The 18,918-nt window shown below is 43.4% G+C and overlaps 1 protein-coding gene across 1 annotated transcript; it reads right to left on the reverse strand.

The window, feature by feature from the left end:
• Positions 1 to 584: 584 nt before the first annotated feature.
• Positions 585 to 18,404, reverse strand: ZNF317 (zinc finger protein 317). Its single transcript, XM_058728873.1, has 7 exons — positions 18,208 to 18,404; positions 7,594 to 7,713; positions 6,738 to 6,880; positions 6,186 to 6,312; positions 5,642 to 5,737; positions 4,054 to 4,136; positions 585 to 3,618 (listed from the first exon to the last, which is right to left on the reverse strand). The coding sequence occupies exons 2-7, from the start codon at positions 7,622 to 7,624 to the stop codon at positions 2,299 to 2,301; spliced, it is 1,800 nt and encodes a 599-aa protein (XP_058584856.1). The 5' UTR covers positions 7,625 to 7,713; positions 18,208 to 18,404; the 3' UTR covers positions 585 to 2,298.
• Between the last annotated feature and the right edge of the window lie 514 nt (positions 18,405 to 18,918).

Below are 18,918 nucleotides of genomic sequence, written 5' to 3' on the forward strand. Positions count from 1 at the left end.
ACATTGTCTCATCATCACCATGCTTAGCTTTTCCTCCACTGCGTTAACCACCTTGCAGTATACAATGTATTTACAGACTCATTTGTTTATGGGGTGCCTTACCCTAAGCGGAAAGAAAGCACCGTGAAGGCAAAAATCCCAATTTGCTGCTACAGATGTGGGGCACAGACAGAACAGAGCCCGACACAGAAGCACTACTACTTGTTTGTGGGTTGAACTCAGACAAGCAACCTAATCTTGCTTGCCTTAGATTCTCCTTATGCAAAAGGGAGATCATGATGGTATCTGCTTCTTGGGGCTTCAGTAAAGACTGAGACACTTCAAATCAAGAAAATAAATACTTAAGCGTATCGGAGACTTGAAACACAATTTTAAAACATGGATTAAAGATGTAAAAGAAAAACAAAAAAACCCATATTCAACAATTAAAAGTATAAGCAGATTATGTCCACACACAGCAGCTATAAAACCTTACCAATGACTCGATGCACGTATTACAGATCGCATCCACTTGGGAGTAACAGAACCCTCCCCCACCAATAAAAAATTATTAAATTCATAAACAATGAAATATCCAAAGCAGCTTAAGCCAATAACAAGTTTTATTTATTTTTTTCTCATGTAATAGGAAGTCTGGAAATAATATATCCACGGCTAGTGTAGACAAAGAAGTGACTGGAGGGGCCAGGATCATTGTGCCTTTTCTGCAGGATCCTCTTTAGCCTGTGGCTTGCAGCCTCATGGTCAAAAGACGTATCTTTGAACACTAGGTACTTGGTCTCCTTGCAAGATGAGAAGTAGGGAAAAGAGCAAAAACAAAATCTGTAGAAGAATGCAGGTAAGAAAAATCCCTTTTCAAGAGCTCTCTTGTCAACAGCCCATACAGTGACATCTGCTTATCGGTCAATGGCCAGGCTGTGACATAAAGACTGTAATAGTTGTGGAAAACTCATTAAGAGACTTCTAAAACTAGGGTATCTTAGTAATCTGACAAAACTTGGATTTTCTTGATGTGAAAGATGAGACACCGGGAGAGCAACGAGAAGTGTATGTCACTCCTGCAGGGACAGGAGGCCCAGAACATTCCAGAGGATCCATCTGATGAAGACATCATGCCCTGATAGCAACGCATCTGACTTAGACACTCGTAACAAACAGGTACTAAAAATACCCACATGTTACATAGCATTTAACACAATGCCAAACAGTCCACTGGTCAAGGGAGTTATCCAAAAGGAAATGAACACATATCAAGGATGGAATTATAATAATACTATATACAAACCTGTAATGAAGCCCAAGTGTTAGAGGAGCATGATCTTAAGAATAAGGACTACAAATTAATGAGTGAGGGTCTGTTTTCATGATGAAAGACTGACAAATGCAATTTCATGATTCACTAGAAAATTCCATCAGGGTATGAATTCTCATGAGCACAAACGAGGGGGCTGCGGCTAAAATCATCTCCACACGCGGGCCGTCCGCGGTGTGGGTTCTCACGTTTCCTGAAAGAATTCCATTGGCTAGGCTTTTTGAAGTTTTAAACAGAAATGTCTCCTAGTGTGAGTACGTTTCATAAAAACTGAGCGATTGTTGTAGGCCATGGTTTCTCAACCTCAGCAATACTGACATTTGGGGCCACATAATTCTCTCCTGCAGGGGCTCCCGGGCATTATGTGCCAGTAGCACCCCACCCCCCGCCCAGTTTTCACAATAAAAAATGTCTCCAGATAAGCAAAATCACCACCGGGTTAGAACTGTTCCTGTAGACCAAGGGCTGGCTGGGTTTTTCTGTAAAGGGCCAGAAAGTAGGTGTTTTAGGCTCTGTGAGTCACATGTGGTGTTTGCCACATGTTTTTCTTCTTTAAAAATGTTATCAACTATTCTTAGTTTGCAAGCCATACAAAAATAGACAGTCGGCCAGTTTGCTGACCTCTCTTATAGACTTTCCCACATTCCTATTTTATAGGTTTTTCTCTTTAGTATGATTTTGTTCATCAAGAATACGGTGTGAGACCAGTAAGTCCCTGGTGCGCTCGCTCGTATGCCCAGAAGGTGCTGGTGGTGCTAAGGTCATTCTGACATAAAATACCAAGCTACGGTCTCTCTCCCTAAGTTCTCATTTTTTATTTTTAAGAGCTGAATGCGCACCTGACTCCTGCATACCACAGGTATAGTTTTGCCCCCTAGCATGAGTTCTCGCGAATGCCCACAGTGATGAGGAAAAACAAGTCTTTCCCAGCCATGACACCAACTGGGCCCCGTCTGAGCTCTCGTGTTTCCCTGAAGGCAGACGCATCACTGGAGCCTTTTCCACACAGAAGACACGAAGAGCTTCTCTCCCCGGTGAGTTTTCACATGACTGCGAAGCGATGAGTGGTCGCTGAAGGCCTTCCCGCAGGCCAGGCACTCGTAGGGCTTCTCCCCGGTGTGTATCCTCCTGTGCACATTCAGGTTTGAGCCTATGCTGAAGGCTTTCCCACAGTGATCACACTCGTACGGCTTCTCTCCTGTGTGACTTCTCATGTGTGTCTTGAGGGTGGACTGGTTTCTGAAGGCTTTCCCACACTGCCTGCACTCAACACGTTTCTTTACGAGATGAGTACTCATGTGCCTCCTCCGGGACAAGTAATCCCCAAACACTTTCCCGCACACGGCACACTCATAGCGTCTCTCCTGAGTGTGTATTTTCCTGTGTGTGGTCAGGTTTGAGCTCGCACTGAAGGCTTTCCCACACAGATCACACCCATACGGCTTCTCTCCGGTGTGGGAATTCATGTGCGTCTTCAGGATGGACTGGTTTCTGAACGCCTTCCCACACTGTCTACATTCGATGGGTTTCTTCACAATATGAATTCTCATGTGCTTCCTCCGTGACAGGAGATCGCCGAAGGATTTCCCACATTCTTTACACTCGTACGTTTTCTCTACCATGTGGTTCTTCTTGTGCAAGTTGAAGTTCGACTTCCATCGGAAGGCTTTCCCACACTGTGTGCATTCGTACGGTTTCTCTCCAGTGTGATTTCGGACGTGCTCTTTGAGGTGTGAGGGATGCTGGAAGGCTTTCCCACAGTCGTGACATTCATACGGTCGCTCTCCAGTGTGTGTCCGTTTGTGTGCAATGAGGTGGCAGCTCCTGCCGTACGCCTTCCCACACTCATCACACTTGTAAGGTCTCTCCCCAGTGTGAACTCTCATGTGTATCTTCAGGGAGGAGAGGGTTCGGAAGGCGTTTCCACACTGACTGCAGTCAAAGGGCTTCTCCGTGAGGTGAGTTCGTGCATGACTCCGAAGGGCGGAGGGGTCATTGAAGGCTTTCCCGCAGGCGCTGCACTCGTAGGGCTTCTCCCCAGTGTGGATCCTCCTGTGCCGCGTGAGGGAAGCACTCGTTGTGAAGGCTTTTTGGCACTGGTGGCATTCGTGCATTTTTCTCCCGTTGTAAATGCTCACGTGTTGGGTTAGAGGTGACCTGTTCTTAAAGGCCGCCCCACAGTCCCGCCGGTGATAGGGCCTCTTGCCAGGGTGCCTTCCCATTTGCTGGGTAAGGTGGGTGCCCATGCTGAAGACTTCAAACAGGTGAGTGTACTCGGCGGGTTTCTCCCCAAGACGTGTTCTTTCCTGCCGATTGAGAGAGGAGTGACTAGGGCATTTCCCACAGCTCCCCACGCCCCTAAGAGCCATCCAGTCCTCCCCATGTACACTCACAGGAGTAGAAACAGGTCCTATGACCAATGATGCTGTGACTGGAGTGCAACAGTACTGTTCACGTCCCACTTGGGGTCTAGCAAATGAAACGGTGGAGGCTACGCCCTGAGGCCCCACATGAGTAACGTTCACAAAGCTTTTACTGTTTACTGTTTAAACCTGAATCGAACCCCAACGCTCATTATCTGAGGCTAGGTTTAGGGTTTTCCCCCAAAGCTGTGGGAAACAGTGTCTGAAACAGGTGCCTCTCAGGGAATACCACTCGCTGGTTCCTGAGCTGCTTTTCTAACAGGCTGCCCCAGCCTTCTCCCATCCGGAAAACCAGGGATCATCCCAAGAAAACCTTACCACTGTCACACCACGGGGTGTTTCCTTGCCAAAAATGTCTTCCATGAGAATGGACCATTTGCTTTTAGATGGAGTCTCCCAATCTGCAACAAATTGGAAAAATATTAACCTGAGGAAAGAAATGTTGGCTGGAGAAAGAAAACAGTGAGATGACAGCTGATGAAAACAGGGGGATTTCTTTGCAAAACTAACCTTAAAGAAGGAAAAGTGATGTTGAAAGGAAGAACACACATGGGGATAAAAATGCCTGTGCAATGTGGCTCTGTGAGATACCTGGTGATGGCGGAGGAGACACTTACCTAGATTCACTAAGGAATAACTCTTCAAAGAGTAACACGGATAACAACAGAAGGGTACAATCAGGGGTGCAGAGTATGAAAGAATGGGACAAAGCTCACGTGGACAGGTCAAATTTACACACGAAGCCCAGCGATTCTGCTTCTGGGGATTTACCCAAAGAAAGCAAAAACACTACCTTGAAAAGATATCCACACCCCCATGTTCACAACAACACTATTTACAATAGCCAAGGTATGGAATCAATCTAAGTGTCCTCTGACAGATGAATAAAGAAAATGTGTGTATACACACAGTAGATTATTATTCAGCCGTAAAAGAATAAAAAGAAGGAACTCTTCCCACTCAACCACACAGATGGGTCTTGAGGGCATAATGCTAAGATAAGACGGAGACAGACAGACTGCATGATCTCACTTCTGTGTAGAATCTAAAAAAAACAAAACAAAACAAAACAAAACAAAACAAAACAAAACAACTACCACCCCCCAAAACAAAACAAAACACAAGAACTGAGCTCGTGGATACAGAGAACAGACTGTGATGGTTGTCAGAGGTGGTGGGTGGGCAAAATAGGTGTGAAGGGGGTCAAAAGGTACAAACTTCCAGTTGGGAAACAAGTCAGTCCTGGGCTGTAGGGTACAGCATGGTGACTGTAATTAATAAGTCTGTATTATACTGAAAATTGCTAAGAGGGGAGTGGGGTGGCTTAGCTGGTTAAATGTCTGACTCTTGATTTCGGCTCAGGTCATGGTCTCATGGTTCACGGAATCGAGTCCCACGTCGGGCTCTGCGCTGAGAGTGCAGAGTCCGCTTGGGATTCTCTCTCCCTCACGCTTTCTCCACCCCTCCCCAACTCGTTCTCTCAAAATAAATTTAACAAAAAAGTTGTTAGGACAGTAAATCTTAAAAGTTCTCATCACAAGAAAAAAATTGTCCTATACCTGTGTGGTGACGGATGTTAATCAGATTTACTGTGGTGATCCCTTTGCAATACATACAAAAATTGAGTCACTATGTTGTACATCTGAAACTAACAGTTAGTATCTCAGTGGAAAGTAAGTAAACCAGTAAGTGAATAAGTCAGTCAGCAGATAGATAAAAGGAAGAGAAAAGGAAGAAACACAGACGTACATACATAGGAGAGGACAGTGAGACCAAAGGACTTGTGCGAAAATGGAGACGGGGCATTCTCAGATTTCCCTGGCTGACATTTCCTCATGGACCTCCCTGCCCGGCATCAGTGAGTAAAGCAGGTGCCCAGAAGCACCCATGTCTGCCTGGTGCTTACCGGGAGATGTGGCTCGGTGAAGTCCCCTCTCCTCTGTCCTCAGCTCCTCTTCTTGTTCCAAGTGGGAGATAAGGCTGGGTTTGCCCACCTGATACCCTACTCACGGGGAAAGACACATGTTGGGGGAGGATCGTGCAGAGGACAACCCCTTCCGTTAGGCTGGGGTCAATGTTTTGATCTTCAGTGCTCTGAAGGTGGACAAGTCTGACTTAGGAGCAGCGAAATGGTGGTGCCCAATTTCTAAGAAACACAGTGAAAGGCTTTCATAAAACACAAAGCCACAAACACCGACACGCTTTGCCCTTCAAAAGAATGAAGATTGCTCAACTCAGAAACCTATGCCCAGGCTCAGACACACTTGCTGACCTCCACGGTCAATGCAATGGGCAGGTCTCGGCAACCATTGGGGGTCACCATGGGGGGCGGGGGGGTATCAGGACGGTTTGTTCACATTGTGTTCCAAATCCCCACAGTCCCTGGGTCACAGCAAGTACTTAAAACAAAAACATCTGCCACATGAACAGAGAAATGAGTCCAGCCTTACCCACTGAAGCAAGGTTGCTATAGTTCTCCAACATCACATCTTTGTACAGTTTTCTCTGTGAAGAATCCAGCAAGGGCCATTCCTTTTCAGTAAAGTCCACAGCAACGTCCTGGAAAGTCACTGACTCCTGAATCACCACACATATTTGGGGTCAGTAAGAAACCATCCCGTCTGTGTCCACAGAGATGGACTGAGGCTGGGCATGAGAGACTCTGAACACAGGACTTCCAGATGTGGCTCTGGGGACTCTTCACTAGGAGGTGATCTCATCGCATCACATGCAACACTGCTGACCTGGGACCAAATCTCTCCACTTCTAGCCTGGCCTGAGCATTCTGAGTTGTATTATGAGAGAAACACCTGCTACGTTAGTCATTTCCCCTTACGTCCCTGATACCAGGACGGCCTTGCACCTGTCTCTGGCTTTCTCTCCTGTGCCCTGATCAGGCAGTGATCAGCCTGGGTGAGGCTCTAAAAGAACTCTAACAGGTGGCACTGGGGGCATCCTAGGGAAGTGCCTCTCCCACCCCCAGGGGCCCAGAGATCTTCTACCTGAGAACCCACACTGGTTGGCACAGGAGGCTCCAGGCCACTGCAAGCAAACAGGTCCACATCCTGGGGACGGGGACAGGAATGGTCTCTGGAGGGATGAATCTCTGACTCCTGGATATAGGCAGGGTCCTGTATGGACGCAGCTGGAGAGGAGTGGATCCATGAGGATTAAAGCCTGCCCGACACTCACAGATCAGGAAGCTGCCCATGCAACTGCAAGTATGCTAGGTGTGGTGTGCAGTGCCTATCCTCGTCTGTCTCACACACACCATGTCTTGTAACAGGCCAGAGGGGCCCTGCCCCACTCAGAGACAGGGGAAAGGACAGCAGGCTGACATACCCATAAAAAAGCAATACATGCTCTCAACCAATGAGTGAAGAAATTAAAGCTCTAGCAGGGAGAGCGTTTACTTGGCTCAGATTTTTCACAGTAATACGGGATAAATAACAAATATAACTAACAAAACAAAACAAAACAGGGGTGTCTGGCAGGCTCAGTCAGTAGAGCACACAACTCTTGATATCAGGGCTGAGTCTGAGCTTCATGCTGGGAGTAGAGATTACTTACAGATAAAATATTTAATAATAACGATAACAGTAATAATAAATAGGTAACAGGGTTACCCACGACCTGTCTTTCCTTACATACCAACCACACACAATCCCTACTTCACCCAAACCCACAAGTCAGACAGTCACGTGGGGGGCTCCCACGACTCTGCCCCCACCCCTTGTCAGTTCCTCCACCCTTCCTGGCAGACCTCCCCCTAGCCATGCACACCCCTGATCTCCGGGAAGTCCAGGGGCCACTTACGCACGACTTCTGAGGGCACTCATTATCACCCCAGGAACTTACCACACGTGGGAGACAGACCAGGAGCTGCCATCCTGTGAGAACGACAGTCAATCTGCCAGAATAGGGCACTGGCAGCAGGAGGCTTCCCTCTCGCTGTCACGGGACTCTTCGAGCAGGCATCTGTAGTAAATGAGAAAAAGACCAGTAGGACAAAGACTTCCCACCTCTCCGCTCACAGGACAATTCTGACTTTGGTTTTCCACCATCTCTTCTTTGGAGCAGCAAGTTCTGTCTGATCTTGGGCCTTTATCTTACTCAGGTGAGTCCTCTGGGCCAATGTGGAGAAGGTCCCTGATGTGCCTAATAAGATTCAGATCCACTCTCCCGTGTGATCTATTGCCAAGCACAACTCCATCAGACTCCTTTACTTGTTAAACACTTGGGCTCCAGACTTGTCTTCCTTTCAACTTCAAGGCTTACCATGGTTTAGGATGGTTCTAGTAGCCGTGGGGTCGGTCCACCTATAGCCACGCGTTCCAACCTCCAGTGCCTTTTGGCCACTCACTCCACACCCACACACACACCCTGGCCACAGCCCAGGCCGTGTCATCACTGGAATCAGCTTCACCTCGCAGGCAATGATTCCAAAATCTCTCTGAACAAAAATCTCTTCTCCAACACTCTTCTCACACGACCTCTCTCACTTGAGAGAGGATTCCAGGCCACCCATGCTGCTTCCATCTTGCTCTCTAACAGCAAATTCCTCCTCTCACCACCCCGCCTACCCAGCGGGAAGTCATCATCAATATCCGTCACTTCTCAACGTTTTTTTTTTTTTTTTAATTTATTTTTGGGACAGAGAGAGACATAGCATGAATGGGGGAGGGGCAGAGAGAGAGGGAGACACAGAATCGGAAACAGGCTCCAGGCTCCGAGCCATCAGCCCAGAGCCTGACGCGGGGCTCGAACTCACGGACCGCGAGATCGTGACCTGGCTGAAGTCGGACGCTTAACCGACTGTGCCACCCAGGCGCCCCAATATCCGTCACTTCTATGACTCTCTGCCCATATAATTCCTACCAGCCAAAGGACCAACCTTGGATGATTCATTCCAACCATTCACCTCCTCTCTGAAGGTAATTGGCAAGACCAGTCTGCACACAACTGGTAACCTCCCAAACTCAGCTGCAAAAGGAGTATTTATATTCAAGAAAAGCCTACCAGGCAACCTGACCTTCCAGTCGCCTAAAAACTGTGTAGAAATCTTGCCAGTTTTTCCCAAATCAAAAACTGTCTCATCATTACACTTTCAACAAGTAATCTTATTTTCATTTCACAGTAATCCCCCCCCCCCAAAAAAAAAAGAGTTTACAGACCAAATCTAAAATGTGAACCAAAATGCAAAAGATCTAGAGGAGCAGGAACAATGTTAAGAAAGAAAAACAAACGTAGAGGATTTGTACTAACTTTATCACAGTAATGGATGGAATAAGTAACAGACAAACAGGTCATTAGAACAGAACAGAGTCAGAAACAAACCTACATGTGTACAAACGATTTTCATTAAGAGAACAAAGCAATTCAGTAGGGAAAGCAGTCTTTTTAACAAATGGTACTGAGTGGTTAAGCGTCCCACTTTGGCTCAGGTCATGATCTCATGATTCATGAGTTTGAGCCCTGCATCAGGCTCTGTCCTGACAGCTCAGAGACTGGATAGAGCCTGCTTCAGATCCTCTGTCCCCTCTCATTCTACCCCTCCTCAGCTCACATGTGTGCTCTCTCTCAAAAATAAACAAACATTAGGGGCGCCTGGGTGGCTCAGTCAGCTAAGCGTCCGACTTCGGCTCAGGTCATGATCTCCCAGTTCGTGAGTTCAAGCCCCGCGTCGGGCTCTGGGCTGACAGCTCGGAGCCTGGAGCCTGCTTTAAATTCTATGTCTCCCTCTCTCTCTGCTCCTCCCCTGCTCATGCTCGGTCTCTCTATCCTTCAAAAATAAATAAAAACATTAAAAAAATAAATAAATAAAATAAAATAAAATAAACAAACATTAAACAAACAAATGGTACCAAGGGCACCTGGCTGGTTCCAGTTGGGAGACCATGTAGCTCTTGATCTCAGGGTCCTGAGTTTGAGCTCCACGCTGGGTGTAGACATTATTTAAAAAAAAAAAAAAAAAAAAAAAAATGCCACTGAAAGAACTCAATGGGTTAACAGGAACTTTACATTCTTTTATCACTGCATAAGCAACAACTTGAATTAAAAACCTTTCTGAGATGAAACAGAAACCACAACATAAAAACCATAGAAAATATTTTAACAACCTTAAGTTACACAACAGTATTTTAGTCTAGACACAGAATATTAATAAATCATTAAATTGGCCTTTACCAAAAATACAAATTTTCAAACAAAATCATGAAGAAAATTAATAGTCTAGCATAAAACACACAAAGATCAATGAAACAGAAATGAGATCCCAGAAATAAAGGCACATATACACAGTCAATTACTTTATGACAAGGAACCAAGGATATACAAGGAAAGGACAGTCTCTTTAATAAATAATGTTGGGACAACTGGATGGCCACATGCAAAAGAATGAAACTGGACCACTATGTTACATCATACACAAAAATGAACTCAAAATGATTAAAGACATGAATGTAAGACCCAAAACCACAAAGCTGAAACAAAACATAGGCAGTAAGCTCCCTGACACTGGTCTTGCCAATTCTGATTTGACACGGAAAACAAAGAAAACAAAAGCAAAAATAAGTGGGCCTGCACCAAACTAAAAAGCTTCTGTACAGTAAAGGAAACCATCAACAAAATGAAAAGGCGTGGTGCCTGGGTGGCTCAGTCGGTTAAGTGTCTGACTTCAGGTCAAGACCTTATGGTTTGTGAGTTCAAGCCCCATGTCAGGCTCTGTGCTGACAGCTAGAGCCTGGGGCCTGCTTTGGATTCTGTGTCTCCCCCTCTCTCTGCCCCTCCCCTGCTAGTGCCCTGTCTCTCTCTCTCAAAAATGAATAAACATTAAAAAAAAAATTTTTTTAAAGGCAACCTAACAAAAAAATATTTGCAAATCATATATCTGATAAAGAGTTAATATCTGAAACACATAAAAGAATCTTACAAGTGGGGTGCCCAGATGGTTCAGTGGGTTAAACATCCAACTATTGATTTCAGCTCAGGTCATGATCTCATGGTTCATGAGATAGAGCCCCGCATTGGGCTCTGCACTGACAGTGCAGAGCCTGTTTGGGATTCTCTCTCTCTCACTCTCTCTCTCTCTCAAAATAAGTAAATAAACTTTAAAAAAAAATGAACTCTAGCCATTTGCTAGCATAGATTCACCTTGAGGGCATTGCGCAAAGTGAAATAAATCCTACAGAAAGAGCTAAATATCTATTTTTACTTCTATGTGGAATCTCAAAAAACAAAACAAAATAGGTCATGGATACAAAGAACAGACTGCCTGAATCAGAGGGTGGGTGAAATGGGTGAAAAGCATCAAAAGGCACAAAGTTCCAGTTATAAAATGAGTAAATCATGGAGATACAATGCACAGCATGGTGACTAGTTATTAATACTGTAGTATATATTTAAAAGTCGCTAGAGAAGGGTAACAATAAGGAATATAATCAAAGATATTGTAACACACTGTATGGTCACAGATGGTAGCTACACTTGTGAGCACAGAATAGGTTTTTGCACCCAAACTACTGTAACGTTGTGTTTGTTATACTTCCAGGGGAAAAAAAAGAAAGTAGCTGAGAGAGTAGATCTGGAAAGTTTTCATCACAAGAAAAAAAAAATGTAACTCTGTATGGCAATGATGTTAACTAGAGACTCATTGTGGTGTTCAATTCACAATACACACAAATATCAAATCATTACACTGTACACCTAAAACTAACGTTTTGTCAATTATAACTCAATTCCAAAAAAAACAGTTGCGCAATTATGTATAAAGCTGCTATAAACCTTAAACAAAATGAATAGTCAAGCCACAGATTGGGAAAAAATATTTGTAGTATGGGGCGTCTGGCTCTTGATTCCAGTTCAGGTCATGATCTTGTGGATCATGGGATCAAGCCCCTGCATTGGGCTCCGTGCTGACAGTGCACAGAGCCTGCTTGGGATTCTCACTCTCCCTCTCTTCTGCCCCTCACCGCTGCTCGTGTGTGTGCACGCATGCACCCTCTCCCTCTCTCTCTCTCTCTCTCTGTCTCTCTCACAAGATACACTTAAAAAATATAATTGTAGTACATACACTTCACAAAGAGCTCATACATTCAGATTACATAAAGAACTCCTATAAAACAAAATTAAAAAACCAATTCAACAAAAAAAAGCTAAAGCACAAAATGTAATGACAAATGTAACAAACTTGTCAAAAGGTATTCAACGTCATCAGTTATCAGATGAATGCAAACAAAACTAAAGATACAGCATTTTAACCCTCTAGAGTGGCCAAAATAAAAAAGACTGCCAACATCAAACGTTGGCAAGGATGGGTGGCTGAGGTTGAACTGGTTCAACTACTTTGGACAACATCTTGCCAGTTTCTTTACCATTTGACTCAGCCATTCCACTCATAGATATTTATCCAAGAGAAAAATTTTATTTTTTAATTTTTTTTTAATGTTTATTTATTTTTGAGACAGAGAGAGACAGAGCATGAACGGGTGAGGGTCAGAGAGAGAGGGAGACACAGAATCGGAAGCAGGCTTCAGGCTCCGAGCTGTCAGCACAGAGCCCGATGCGGGGCTCGAACTCACAGACTGCGAGATCGTGACCTGAGCCGAAGTGGGACGCTTAACCGACTGAGCCACCCAGGCGCCCCAAGAGAAAAATTTTAAAACACATTACAAAGACTCATACAAAATGTTCACAGCAATCTGATTTCATAATAGCCCCAAACTGTAAACAATCTAAATATCCATCAACAACAGAACAGATAAACACACTGTGGTATGTGCAATGGAATATTACTGAACAAACACTAACTACTGAGACACACAACACAGTGGAAACTCCACGACATTGACCAATACAAACTATACACAAAAAATGCTCTACGATTCCAGTCATAGGACATCCACGAGTAGGTGGACTTATTTAGGTTGTTAGCAAAACTTGTTTATTTCAGTCGATAGAAGTAAAAAAAAAAAAAACGGCTGCCTCGGTGGAAGAGCATGAGATGGAGAAACTGAAGAAGAGGAACTTTCTGAGGCAACTGAAATACTCTTCACATTTATTTTTAGCTAGTGGTTACACGATGTACACAACTGTCAAAAAATTCATCAAAGTGATCTAGTATCTGTGCACTGTCTTCACGGTAAATTATACTTTACTTTTAAAAAGTTAACAGGAGGGGCGCCTGGGTGGCGCAGTCGGTTAGGCGTCCGACTTCAGCCAGGTCACGATCTCGCGGTCCGTGAGTTCGAGCCCCGCGTCAGGCTCCGGGCTGATGGCTCGGAGCCTGGAGCCTGTTTCCGATTCTGTGTCTCCCTCTCTCTCTGCCCCTCCCCCGTTCATGCTCTGTCTCTCTCTGTCCCAAAAATAAAAAAAAAAAAAAAAAAAAAAAGTTAACAGGAGTGTTTCTAACTTTCTGGTTTCTATAAAGTTCTAACAAAATTCCTCCCAAAACCGATCTGTGATACTCTCCTCCTCTCCTATTACAAACAAGGAGATGTCTGCTCTCTCTTCTAAGGCTAACCTCTTCAGGTAAATGAATATGGATATAAAATCAAAATGTACGGAGGAAAAAAAGTGAAATGAAAAAACATTCAAATCAAAGGAAGCTAGAGGAAAGGAAAAATAGAAAAAGGACAAATTCAACAGGCAAATATGTTAACACACAAGATTTAATAGACTAAATACTTCAACTAAAATATAGATATTCTCAAAACAGGTTAAAAACAACCCAGTTAGGGGCGCCTGGGTGGCTCAGTCCATTAAGTGTCCAGCTTCGGCTCAGCTTATGACCTTGCAGTTCGTGAGTTTGAACCCCGCGTCAGACTCTGTGCTGAGAGCTCAGAGCCTGGAGTCTGCTTTGGATTCTGTGTCTCCCTCTCTCTCTGCCCCTCCCCTGCTCACACTCTTGTCTCTCTCTCTCTCTCAAAAATAAACAAACATCAAAAAAATTTTTAAACAAATAATCAAGCTATATGCTGTTTACAACAGACATCTAAAACATAAAGATATAGCAAGAATGGAAATAAAAAGAAGATATACAAGACACACACTTTTCTTTTAAATCTGGTTTAAATACATTAGTATCCGGCAGAAAGAACTAAGGCAAAAAGGTTCAGAGAAAACTGAGGTATTACGTAACGAAGAGGTATAATTCAAGAAAAAAACCCTATATGTATGTATATATACATATGCGCACATATATGTGTTTTAACAGCCTCAAATACACACACACACACACACACACACACACACACAAACAAAGATAGAGGGACGCCTGGGTGGCTCAGGTGATTAAGCGTTCAACTCTTGATCTCATATCAGGTCTTAATCTCAGGGTGGTGAATTCAAGTCCCGCACCGGGCTTCATGCTGGGCATGGAGCCTACTCAAAAAATAAAAATAAAAAAATAAAAAAATAAAAAAAGACTGAAGTCTAAGGAGCATGGATAAAGCCACCACCAGAGGTCTCACTAACACGGTTCAAGCAGATGATTCAGTAACTATATGCATACTGAACGAGACAAAACAGTATACCCTAGCTACTATAAACTCCAACCACACAGGTACAACGTGTCTCAGAAAATGGCATCTATCTCTGAAAACAATGCAATGAAGTTAGCAAACAGTGTCCAAAGGGTAACGAGAAAAATGTCACAGGAATGAGTATTTAAAAAGAAAAAAATTCTAAATAATTCACATGTCAAAGAAGTCATAATACATAATATTTATAACTGAAATATAATAAAATACACTGAAATTCTTTGGAACACGACAGGTATCCAATGTTAGAAACTGGAAAGAAATACTGCAAAAAAGTAAAAGGAAGAAAATTATAAAGAGCAGAAAGTTATGAGATGAAAGACATACATATGATGAAGTCATTCAATCAAGGCAAAAGTTCTCTAAGAAAAACAAAACTCACAAAATTCTGGCAGGACTTATTTTATTTTTAAAAAAGGAAAATCTATGAATGGAAAACCAGATTATGTTACAGATGTAACAAACATTAAAAATATAATAAAAACATTAACGACTCTGACTATACAATTTAAACCTTAGAAGGAATGAGTAAATCCCTAAAGAAATTTTACTGACCATAAAGAAATAAAGAACTTGGATGCCCTATGACCTTTAAAGGAACTGAAACGAAACAACTGCTCAAAAAATTTCCACAAAGAAAACCCCAGACCTAAATGGTTTTTTCCTGGTGCAGCTCCCTTTTGCAGAACAAGTGATTCTATTCTTAGGCAAAATATTCCAGAGTTTAGAAAAAATGGAATATTCCCACCCCATTTTATGAGACTGGCATAAACCTGAAGCAGAAAAGGAAAATTACAAGCCAATTTTACTCAAACACGGATCCAAATCTCCAGACACACTAGCAAATGGAAGCCAAAAATGATACAGTAGTGCCTACCTTTACAAGTAAGTTATTTACCAACGCAAATGTCATGAATCATTAGAAAACCAATTGATTTAATTTGCCACATTACCAGACAAGTAAGAAAATCACACTATTCACTCATGCATTCAATGCACAACAGTAGTACCACAAGTCAGGCACTGTTTAAGGTACTAGAAATATACAGATAAACAGATATCAAAGCAGATTCCAGAAAAAAAAAAATTCACTTGTTAAAAGCCTAAACCTTTCATGAGAAAAAACTCTTTTTTTTTTTTTTATTAAATTTTTTTTTTTTAACATTTATTTATTTTTGAGACACAGAGAGAGCATGAACAGGGGAGGGTCAGAGAGAGGGAGACACAGAATCTGAAACAGGCTCCAGGCTCCAAGCTGTCAGCACAGAGCCTGATGCGAGGCTGGAACTCACAGCCCTCACGGACCGCGAGATCATGACCTGAGCTGAAGTCGGCCGCTTAACCGACTGAGCCACCCAGGCGCCCCGAGAAAAAACTCTTAAACTAGGAAAAGAAGGGAGTTTCCTTTACTATCTTTAAAAAAAAAAAAAAAAAAGCTTCGACCAACATAAAAAGTCAATTATCTTCAAGGTTGGGGGGGAAAAAATGGGACTACTTAGAGTTTGCTGCCCAAACTCCATTCAATGATACCAGAAGTCTCCAGCGAGTCCAGCAAAGTAAATAATAAAAAATGAATGATGCAAATGGAAAATAAAAGTAGTTACTATTTATTCTACAGAGGATAAAACTGTCTATGAAGAACATTCAAAACACTACACAAAAACCAACCCAAATTCAATACACCAAGCCCTTGGGGAAAAAAAAAATTCCTAAGCACTAAAAACAAAGATCCTACAAATAAATCTAACAACAAAACTCTCCCTCTCTCTCTCTCTCTCACACACACACACACACTCCTTAAATCCTGTATTTATTAAAATTTTAACATTTATTCACTTCTGATAGAGACAGAGTGGGAGCAGGGGAGGGGCAGAGAGAGAGGGAGACACAGAGTTTGAAGCAGGGTCCAGGCTCTGAGCTGTCAGCACAGAGTTGGATGTGGGGCTTGAACTCATGAACCACAAGATCATGACCTGAGCTGAAGTGGGACACTCAACCAGCTGAGCCACCCAGCCGCCCCAACTCCTTAAATCCTTTGAAACTTCATTGAAAAGCATTGTAGAATATACAAGCAAACATTCTATATCAATAAATAGATATAATAAAATTGTAAGATTCAATGAAATAATGCCAACATTATAAAAATTCACATACATATTCAACACAACTTGAAATAAAAACTCCATGGGTGCCCGGGTGGCTAAGTCGGTTAAGTGTCACTCTTGGTTTCAGCTCAGGTAATGATCTCAGGGTTCATGAGGTCCAGTCCCGCTTCAAGCTCGTGCTGACAGCACGGAGCCTGCTTGGGATTCTCTTTCTCCCTGTCTCTCTCTGCCCTTCCCATGCTCTCACTCTTCTTTCTCTCTAAACAAATAAACTTAAAAAAAAAAAAAAAAAAAAGGAAAAAGAAAACGCAAGTATCGGGAACTCTAAACTGACCCTAAAATTTAAGCCATGAAGTGTCTGAAAAAGAATGGGTAAGTGTATGCACTTCATCTACAAGGTACTTAAAAATCTCTAAATTAAAAAGTGTACTGGGGCGCCTGGGTGGCGCAGTTGGTTAAGCGTCCGACTTCAGCCAGGTCACGATCTCGCGGTCCGGTCCGTGAGTTCGAGCCCCGCGTCAGGCTCTGGGCTGATGGCTTGGAGCCTGGAGCCTGTTTCCGATTCTGTGTCTCCCTCTCTCTGCCCCTCCCCCGTTCATGCTCTGTCTCTCTGTCCCAAAAATAAAAATAAAAAACGTTGAAAAAAAAATTAAAAAAAAAAAAAAAAAGTGTACTTGCAGAGGTGCCTGGGCAGCTCAGTCGGTTAAGCGGTAGACTTCCATTCAGGTCATGATCTCACGGTTTGTGAGTTCCAGCCCCGAATCAGCTTGGAGCCAGGAGCCTGCTTCGATTCTGTCTCCTTCTCTTTGCCCCTCCCCCGCTCACACAGTCTTTCTCAAAAATAAACATTAAAAAATTTTTAAAAAGTGTACTTGCATTAATGGAAAAAAGAATGTCTCTGAAAGCACTTGAGTGAGTCCATTCACAAATAATTACCAAATTAGGAAATGCATTTTTGGAAAAACATATAAACAGTAAAATCCTTAAAGGAATTTATGGGGAATGAGGGGGATGCAGGAATGACCACACAGGTTCGATGTTTCATAATCTCCTTCTTGGTCTGGTTTGTAGATTCGCTTTACCACTGTCCTTTTAAGAGTGTGTGTTTTCATTTTTTTTTTTTTTTTTGCAAAGAGTGTTTTCATACTTTTTTTTTTGCATGTTTTATATTCCAATTAAAAAATATTTGAAAGGAAAAGGATAAATAGCAACCACAATAAGATAGTAAAAATCAATGCAAAATAGTAATCACAATAAATGTTAATGGACTAACTCTCAGGTTAAATAACAGAACGATGAGGTGAACTTTTTTTTTGAAGTGAACTTTTAAATCCAGTTATAGGCTGTTTACACCAGTCAACTAAAATAACAGGGAAGTTCACGGAAAAGTTTTAAATATAAGATTTAACATTTAATACAAATGTTAATAGGAAGCCGGTGTGCCTCTATTAATATTGGACAAAACGGACCGCAAAAGAAAAGGAAGGTATTACCCTCCCGGTCTCCCGTTCCGGACAGACCCCACCATAAAGTCCTGAATTCACCTGGGCGGGGCCTCTCCCTCTCCACCCCAAGGGGTCTTTTTTTTTTTTTTTTTTAAACCAGATCATCAGTGCCTCCCCTTGTCCTAAACACAGCGGTCCTAAATTTCAGTCCTCGCGTACCAGCATTTCATGTCGTTGATCAGAGTCTAAAGCACACTCCTCACCGGGCTGCCTGGCTTTCCGGTCCCAGGTCTCTGTCCCCAATTACTCCTCCCTGCCTTATGGGCCTTTCGTGTCCTCGGGAAGACCGAGGGTAAAGGGTTAAGTGAGGAAATTGGGGCTTACAAGGCTGACGTTAGAATTGGGTGGAATGGAGGTCACGGAAGCTGCCGCTGAAAGGACGTCAAGTTCATACAGCAGGTGCGGTCTGTAGCGGGGAAGTGGAGAGCCCCCAACAACCGGGAGAAAGCCGCAATGGACGCCTCCTCTGCCCATGTGTATAGCCGCAATCGCCTCCCGAGAGCAATGGCTTCCGCTTCACTTCCGCCTTCTAACTCTCGCGGGACTTCAAAGGCGGCTTCTAACTCGGAAGCCTGGGGCAGAGAGGATTCTGGGAGATGTAGTTCTCGAGTTTAGACGGTTATGGCGGTGGTGCCCAACTGGAGTCTAACGATCCACATTTCCCAACTTCCAACTGTTTCAGTGTCCCAGAACCCAGTTCTCGGGTTTCTTTTCGTCTTATAATCATTCTCTTGATGGTAGCAGCGAATCTCACCGTGTTAGAACTATTTATACACTCAAGGCTCAAATTTCCACCCACAGCTCCCCACCTCTACCCTGGATTCCAGATGGTATGAGACGTGCACTCTCCACTTAGATATTTTAAAATGCCACAAATCATCAAACTCCTGACTTCACCCTCTCAACCTCAAATAATAGCAACCCCATCTTCCCACTTGTCCACTGTAAACCTTGACAAAACCCTCAACCTTTTGATTTGTCCTGTCCACCAGGGAATGTTCCGTTCTACCTTGACCGTCACCCCAGAGCCTGATC

This window comes from Neofelis nebulosa, chromosome 4, assembly GCF_028018385.1.
Source record: "Neofelis nebulosa isolate mNeoNeb1 chromosome 4, mNeoNeb1.pri, whole genome shotgun sequence".
Taxonomy (NCBI): domain Eukaryota; kingdom Metazoa; phylum Chordata; class Mammalia; order Carnivora; family Felidae; genus Neofelis; species Neofelis nebulosa.